General features: G+C 37.1%; 1 protein-coding gene across 1 annotated transcript; it reads right to left on the reverse strand.

Moving 5' to 3' along the window:
- Positions 1-6,993: 6,993 nt before the first annotated feature.
- LOC102852672 (immediate early response 3-interacting protein 1-like) lies at positions 6,994-7,970 on the reverse strand. The gene is made up of 2 exons (XM_006893811.1): positions 7,933-7,970; positions 6,994-7,333 (listed from the first exon to the last, which is right to left on the reverse strand). The coding sequence occupies exons 1-2, from the start codon at positions 7,968-7,970 to the stop codon at positions 6,994-6,996; spliced, it is 378 nt and encodes a 125-aa protein (XP_006893873.1).
- Between the last annotated feature and the right edge of the window lie 1,325 nt (positions 7,971-9,295).

Consider the following 9,295-nt stretch of genomic DNA (forward strand, 5'->3'; position numbering starts at 1 on the left):
CGGGGCTTTTTTCCATTCCATACGAAATTGGAGATTGCCTTTTCCATCTCGTTGAAGAGACTCTCTGCATTCTGAGCATCATGTTCTTCTCCAAGAATAGTTCTTCCTAGCAACATGGAAAAATCGCTAGAAATTTTTCAATTTTTTGTTCATCTTTGGCTTTAGCTGTTCAATTACTATTATTTAAATAATAGTTGTATTACCAGTTATTCCTTGTATACAGATGTTATTACTCACAGTATTGTACTTCAGGATAGATCTTGACATTTTTTTTGGACAGTGAATGCAGTATCATTCCTCTGCGATTCGTCATTCCTGGCACACTACATCATATAGTTGTCTGATTCAAAACAGCCAATACCAGTCCATCTCCTATGCTGCCAATATTTACAATTTCCATTTCATTTCTAACATTGCATTTTTAAATATTCATAGTTAGTACATTCTTCATTCCTGTTATTAATGCATATTTAGGCTCTGTCTCATGTTGATTCTTGCCATATCAGCAAATAAAGTTCCTTCATTGAGTGAAAGCTTTGCTCCATCCATAACATTATGGTAGACTTTCTGCTTTGAGGAGGCAGCTCTTTCCCAGTCACATTTTGAGTGTCTTCCAACTTTAGGGGCTCATCTTCTAGCACCATATTAAATAATGTTCTGATGTTACCATAGGGTTTTTGAGGCCCTATATTTAAAAAGTGGATGGTCAATCATGCTTCTTAATTTGTCTTATTCTGCAACCTGTTCTGAAATCTGTCCACCATGAGTGACACTGTTGAAATTTGGAATACCAGTGGCATAGTTTCCAGCATTACAGTGACATGCAAGCCACCACAGTACAGCAAACTGACAAGTTAGCCAGGGTCATATCCATTGTGCATACCTACTCAGTCTCTATGATGAGCAAATCACTCCAGAATCTGGACTGTCTTTTAATTTCCTGGCTGATGGTACCAAGGGTGTTGATTGTGGAGCCAAGCAAACTGAAACTGTCCACAATCTCAATCTCTTCATCAGGTATCATGAGTCTAGCACAGCGGAGTTCTTAAGAATATTGACAGAGTGGGGAGCTCTGGTGGCCTAGTGGCAAGAAGCTGCACTGCAAACCCACAGGTGCACGGTTCGCATCCACCAGATGCTCTGCAGGGGAAGGAGGGACAATCCCCTCCTGTCCCAGTCAGATCTGATTTGACGGTACACACAAATAATAAAATTTTTTAAAAAAAGAATATTGCAAGAACAAACTGGGAGGAGGGTAGAGAGAATAGTGCAACAATGAATGAGTGGAAGCCCAAAATCTCTGTAAATGTTTATGAAAATTAATAAAATATAATTATAGAAAAAAAAAGAATATTGACAGATTGTGTAAGGTTCAGATGTGTAGTTCATAGGGTCACTATGAGTTGTAAAGTCTTGAAGGCACCTAAAAATCACAACAAGAAGTGCTAAACTGCTTTCCATAGTGGTTATACTGTTTTACATATCACACACACACACCACCCGCCCCCCCCAGCCCCTAGCAGTGTATGGATATTCCAATCTCTCCACAGTATGGCCAACATTTATTGTTTACTGTCTTATTGTACTTTGATTTTGTTACTGGAGTGAGATGATAACTCATTGGTTTGTGTTTTTTTTCATATTAGAAGACATATTAAATATTATTAGGTGCTTTTATTGAGTGTCTCAAAGCAGTATTTCACTTTTTAGTGCTGTTATTTGTCTTTTTTTAAATTTGTCTTTTTAAAAAATTAGTTGGTTTACAAAGTTTGTATACATTGTGCTTTACACTATTTTTCATTCATATTGTGTTTCATACAATCATTCCCATGCATTATGTTTTATAAAATTAATTACCACTGGACCTTACCCCTCTTTACCTTGTCTTTTTGCCAGAAATCTTCTCATTTCTTTCCCCTCTTCCCTCCACCTATCAAACTGTGCAACCCTGTGGTTTCACTTTGCATCTCTTTAATAGCTAATTACTCATGGGCAAGTTCAAACTGAAGCTGAAGAAAAGGAGAGCAAATCTAAAAGAACTAAAATAATTCCTTGAGTCTACCTTATCTGAATTGAAAAATCATCTCAAGAATAAGTTTGAAAACCTATTCTAGAACAGAAAACCCCAAGGACTTAACAAAAAAACCCTGTTGGATCTAGTAGACTAATTTAGTAGAGTGGCAGGGTATATATTTATACAATCAGTGGGATTCCTCTACAATAATAAAGAAAACTCAGAGAAGGAAACTAAGGCAGTAATACCATTTACAATAGTCAACTGCAAGTTGATATACTTGAGAATAAACCCAACTAGAGACACAAAAGACTTTTATAAAGAAAACTATAGAACATTACTGTGGGAAATGATAAGAGACGTAACAAAATAGAATGTTCCTTGCTAATGGATAGGAAGACTCAGTATGGTAAAAATTACAATCTTACCAAAAGCAATATACATGTTCCATGTGATCCCAATATAGATATCAAATTCATTTTTTTTCAAAGAGGTAGAAAAGGCAATAGGTAAATTCATGTGGAAAGGAAAGAGATCATGAATAAACAAAGCACTTCTAAATATTGAAAATGAAGTGGGAGGCATAGCACTCTCTGATCTCAAGACTTACTACACAGATATAATAACCAAACACTATGGTACTGGTCCATGACAGATACATAGACCAATGGAACAGAATGGAGAACTCAGAAATTAACCCACCTACATATGGTCAACTGGTATTTGACAAGGAAACAAAACCCATCAAATGGGGAAATGATATTCTTTTGACAAATGGTGCTGCCAAAACTGGATTCATACCTGTAGAAAGCTGAATCAAGATCTACATCTCACAGTATACACAAATATCAACTCAAAGTGGATCAGAGGCCTAGAGATAAAGTACCAAATCATAAAGATCATAAGAGACAAAATGGGATAAAACTTAGAAGACCTACCCTATGTTATGAATACGCTGACAAATATAGCCAGAAATCCACAAACAGGAGAGGATCACATTGATGAATGGGACCTTCTAAAGTCCCCATGTTCATCAAAACCTTTTCCCAATAGGGTGAAAAGAAACTCTACCAACTGGGAAAAAACTTTTGGCAATACCATCTCAGACAAGGGTCTCACAAAAGTTTACAGAATCCTACAGAGCCTTCAGAAGAAAAGGACTGATCACACAATTACAAAATGGGCAAAAGACATGGAAAGACTTTTGACAGAGGAAGACATTTGAATGGTCAACAGACACATGAAGAAATGCTCAAAATGAGACAAATGCAAATCAAAACCACAATGAAATACCATCTCACCCTGTTAACATCAAGCTATATATGTTGAAAAGGGTGTGAAGAGATTGGAACTACACTGTTGGTGGGATTGTAAAATGGTAGAACCACTCTGGAGGCAGTTTGGCACTTCCTCAAAAACCTGAACATAGAAATTGCATATGACTCAGCTATTCCACTGCTAGGAATATACCCCCAAGGAAAATAGTACTGAGATACAAGTGGAGATTCATATACTGATGTTCATAGTGGTGTTATTCACAATTGTAAGAACAACTCAAATGTTCATGAACAAACGACTGGATTGAGAAACTGTGGTACATTTACCCAAAGGAGTACTATACAACACTCGGGAGCAATGAGTTAGAAAAGAGCTACATAATGTGGGAGAGGCTAGAGATTGTTTTGGTGAATTAACAATTCAGTCTCATAAGGACAAGTACTTCATAAGTCCATTAGCATAAAAATAAAAGAATAACTAGTAAGATTTGTATAAATGAAAGGGCAAGGGAGGAGGGAGGAAGGATAAGGATAGGAAGAGTGGGAAATCACTGGGATAATAGGATTTGGTGGGTGGTGGGTGGGAGTGAAGGAATTAGGAAAGATCCAGTGGGACTCTGAAAAGACGGCTTAGTAGTGGGCATAGATCATTCATTGGTGTTTAATTTTATAAGCCACAATGTAAATCTCTTAACAATCTGTGTTATGGAGATGACACAACACTGTTTGCTGAAACTGAGGAGGACCTGAAATGCTTGCTGCAGAGGGTCAAGGACTGCAGCCTTCAATATGGATTGAGGCTCAATGTCAAGAAGACAAAGAGTCTTACCACTGGACCAATTGGCAGCATTGGGATGGATGGTTATGAAATTGAGATTGTTAACAACTTTAGTCTCCTTGGCTCCACGGTCAACCCTCTTGGCACCAGTAGTCAGGAAATAAAAAAATGTATTGCGATGGGAAAGTCTGCTGTTAGGGACCTCTCCAGGGTACTGAAGAGCAATGGTGTCACTCTGGAGACTAAGGTGCATCTGATACAGGCTATGGTTTTTGCAATCAGAGAGTTGGACAATGACTAGGAATGATATAAGGAGAATTGATGTCTTTGAGATGTGGTGCTGGAGAAGAGTATTGAATGTACCATGGACTGCCAAGAAAAAAAAAAACAGATCCATCCTGGAGAGGGTTAAACCAGGCTGCTCCTTGGAGGCAGGGATTCTGAGGCTCCGTCTAACATACTTTGGACATCTTGTAAGGAGCCCTCTCAAGCATGATGTTCTTGGACAAGGACATCATGCTTGAGAGGGTGGAGGGACGGCGCAAGAAGGGAAGACCCTCTTTGAGGTGGGTTGATTCAGCGACTGGGGTAATCGGATTGGGCGTGTCAGAGGCAGTGTGATTGGCACAGGATAGAGCAGGGTTTAGGGCTGTTGTATATAGGGTTGCTATGAGTCGCAAGCGACTCGCCGGCACATAACAACAGCAACAACAATGTAAAAAAAATCATTATGTGAAACGAAATATAATGTGAATGAAAGAGTATAAAACATAATGTACGTGCATGAAACACAATATCTATGAATAGTAAAAATATTAATTATGAAAAAATTTTTTTAAGAATAATAGTTTTGAGGCCTTGGACACTAATGATTAGATGAATAGATGAATAGTGGAATGATATAAAGGATAGCCATGAAGAAAGCAAAAAGTCACTACAAAGATGTGGGAGAACTATAAAACCAAAACGAGCATCAGAAGAGAATCTGAAAATTGCATTAGAGCATTGAGAAGCCAAAACAAAGGGAAGAAATGCTGAAGTAAAAGAGATAAACAGAAAATTTCCAAGAGCAGCTTGGGAAGGAAAAAAGAAAGTACTATTAAAAAAATATGCACAGAGCTAAAGTTCGAAAATAAAAAGAAAGAACTTATTTGTCATTTCTTAAGTTGAAAGAATTTCCAAATTCAGACTTTGAGTTGCAATACTGAATGATTCTATGGACAAAATCTTGAAAGATCCAGAAAGCATCAAAACAAAATGAAAGGAGTACACAGCGTTATTGTACCAAAAATAATTTACTGAAACAGATTCATTTCAGGAAGTTACATGTGATTGAAGACCAATGGTAATTAAAAAAAATTCAAACCTCACTGTAGACATTAACCAAAAAACATAAGGTCCTAGGAATTTATAGGATACCGTTTAACATGTTTCAACTAACAAATGCAGCCTTCAACATGCACACCAGTTTGTGCCAGGAAATATGGAAAACAGCTACCTGGCTTACTGAATGGAAAAGATCCTTAATTGTCCCATCTGTTTCCATTAAAAAAAATAAATAAAGATCAAGTAGAATGTGAAATTCTTGAACAGTATCCTTAATATCACATACAAATAAAGTCTTGCTGAAGATTGAAAAAAAGCAGCTGTAACATCCTTGGCAGGGAAGTGCCAGAAATTCATGCTGAATTCAGAAGAGGAAATGTCACAAGAAATGTCTGCTGATGTCAGAAGAATCTTAGCACTAAGCAGAGAATATCAGAAGAATATCTATTGGTGTTTTTTTAAACTTAGAAATTCACCTTTATTTAAAAATTATCTCCTCTAAACAAAGATGCCATTCCAGCCCTTTAAAATACTGTTCCTGATGATTTCACAAGAAACATTTACATAATTTTACCTTTTCCCATAAAATGGTATTATGGAATGAGCAGATAATCTCACAAGATGATTTAAGACATAAAAACAAAAACTTATCTAGCATAATAAATGTTCTAATGAATAAAGAATTAAGAATCAGACACCTAAATATCCATCAAAACATGGTAACGTGGGATAATGGTGGAGGACAATGACTTATATTAAATATTTTCTTACATAGTATAATTTTTAGTATTTTGAGATGGTCATAAAAGCTAACATTTAATGCTGACTTTGAAAATAAAAGTCATCATTGTAAAGGGGCATAGACTCTTCTACACAGGTTTTTCTACTGGTGAAAATTTGTAGGTGCTGGTCTAATCTCATCATTCAGACAAATTCAAAAAGTAAATTCACGAAAACAATGTAAAACAAAACACAACCAACAGATCAACATGTGACTCAATGACTTACAAAACTAGTACTCTCTCCCCAAATCAGGGAGTTTCTCCTCATTAGATATTAAAACTTGGATTTTTTCAGTTGGGGCTACGGTCAAAATATTTAACAAAGAAGTTAAAAATAAAATTATCTATTTGACATTTTATAGGCAGTAGTTACTTTTGAAAATGCCTTTAAATTGTACCTGGGAGAAAAATCACCCTCATATCATAACTAAATTATAAGTAACTTTACAAATTTTGGGGGAAAAAAATCATCCCTGAGTAGTAAGAAATAGAAAAACTCTATTAACATAGATGAGACAGCCCTGTACCCTTTAACAATCTTTACCACAGCATGGGTTCTTATTAACAATCAGCCATAACATGTATTTCAATCCTGGATAGTTACTGTCTTTGTTGTATTAATCTGATCTTTTTATAATGAAACTATAAATGCAACATTAAAAAATCAGATAAATAAGAACTCTTGTTTTATTGTCAGCTTTACATTTTTGTCAAGTGTGAGGTTGACCAGCTAAGATATCTATTTTTTAATAATCTCTAAGCAGTAACTTCTGCTGGCACCTTCTTCTTCAGAATTTCCATTTCCTTGGCTGGACTTCATCCAAATAATAAAAGTAATACGATTACAATTGAGTTTACTATTATCAATGGCACTCGCATTATGGTTCTTACAGATCGAATGAGGTTCATTAGCTGCGATTTAATTCCTCCTTCCTCTCCGAACCCGCCAGTTCCGTGGTCTTTTCCCCAGCCAATGTTCTTGAGGAAGCGCTCCTCATGTAACACAGCGATGGCGGCGATGGCGTTGACGCAGAGCAGGACGGCCTGCAGCAGCGAGTACAGGCCTGGAGCCGCCCTGGACACCAACCGCTTCCACTCTTGCCGCAGCCGCCGCTTATCTATTGGTGTTTTATTGGCTATGCAAAGGCATTTGACTCTTTAGATGATACAAAATTGTAGCCAACATTGAGAAGAAAGGGAATGCCAGATTTAATTGTGTTAGTGCAAGATTTTATACCTAGATCCAGTAGCTGTTGTACAGCTGTTGTCTTGGAGGCTGTGCAACCAGAGCGCTCCTTAGAGGCAACCAGAGTCAAACTTAGTCGCACATATTTTGTGCATGTTGTTGGGATGGAGCAGTCCTTGGAAAAATGACACCATATTTGGAAATGTGCAAAAGAGAGGAAGACCCTCAATGAGATGGATTGACATAGTGACTGAAACAATGGGCTCAAGCATATCAGAAATGATGAGGATGGCATAGGATAGAGTAAGATTAAAATCCTTTGATGGCACCTAACAACAACAACAACAACAACAACAACAAATCTTGTGCTTATTGGCCATGTGAAAGTTTTCTTTGGTAAAGAGTCTTCCCCCCTCCTTTATTCCTTCATTTATGCACACTTTTCTCTCTCCCCTATTCCTCAATTCCCCTGGTAAGACTATTAGTTGTCATACACATGGTTTCTAATCATGCATTCCTTTCAGAATGCCCTTTCTTTCACTCAATCCAGTGCAGTATTCATTATCTACCTATTCTTTCCCTGCTCTTCCTCCCACTTCTCCCCCATCGCCCTTCATCTTGATCCTATTATGACACCTGGGCTGTTTCCATCTGCTCAGCTTGGATTTGGGTTTTTTGTGGGGATTTTTTTTTGTTAGAGTGCTGGAGTTTTCTAATAATTTCAGATATTTGTCCCTTGTCTCTCTGAAGTTTTTGGTTTTGCATTCGAACCTTCCCTTTAGTATTTCTTGTAAGGTTGGTCTACTTTTTACTTATTTCCTTCATATGTGTTTATCTAGAAATGTGCTATTTGTCACCATTGCATCTGATGGGTAATTTTCCTGATACACAATTGTTGTCTGACAGGGTTTTTTCCCTTTATAGGTTTTCTGTGTTCTAAGTAAATTCCTTCTTCACTGCATGATTTTAGCAAGAAATCAGAGCTTACTCTTATTGGTTGTCCTTTGTAGGTAACATCTACTTTTCTTTGAGCTGATCTCATGATTTTTTTTTGGTTGGAAAGTTTGATTATAAAATGTTTTGGTGACTTTCTTTTGGAGTCTGTCCTGTATGGGGCTCACTAAGCTTCTTTATTTAAAAAAAACAACCAAACACCCATTTTTTTTTTTGCATTTAAAAACAATGAGCTAGTAAAACATTACATAACATGGGGGAGCCTAGAGGACATCATTATGCTGAGTGAAATATCTCAGCCACAAAAAGGACAAATACTGCATAACATTGCTGTTATAAAATTGAACTGATATGGGGGAGTTTGGGGAGAGAATGAGGGAAGAGTGGATAGATTATGGACACTACATTGGAACAGATGAAGGGAAGAACTATTTAAAGGGAATATATGACTAGGTCTTATATGTATGACAATGATATGGAACATTGCATTGTGGGGTGGGGTTGCGGAGGGTAAAGGGAGAGGAATATGTGCAACTATGAAGTAAAAAAAATAAAAGGATGGGTAGTACACAGGGGGGAAATCCCCCACTGCAATCCCCAAGGCACTTAGTTTGAATCCACCAGCTGAAGAAACCACTAGGAGAAGGATAGGCAATCTCCTCCTGTGCTATTAACTGCCTCTGAAAACCTGCTGAAGGGTCAGCTATGGGTTGGTTCTGACTTGATAGTAAACAACAACAACGACAACGACAACGCAAGTATTGAAAGTTTACATAGTTCAGATTCTTATACAGACATGTTTTCTCTTTTCATGATATTAGGGGTGATTTCTGTTCTCAAATCTTCAACAATTCATCAGCTGTTTTGTGTTTTTTTTGGTTTTTTTTTTCTTTTGCCTCTTCTAGTTCTGGAATTCCAAGCACATGTAAAATGTTCCTCTTGGTAGTGTCTCATATAACTATGAAGCTTTAAAGAGGT

This window comes from Elephantulus edwardii, unplaced genomic scaffold (assembly GCF_000299155.1).
Source record: "Elephantulus edwardii isolate Elephantulus edwardi_28Jun2011 unplaced genomic scaffold, EleEdw1.0 scaffold00131, whole genome shotgun sequence".
Classification (NCBI taxonomy): domain Eukaryota; kingdom Metazoa; phylum Chordata; class Mammalia; order Macroscelidea; family Macroscelididae; genus Elephantulus; species Elephantulus edwardii.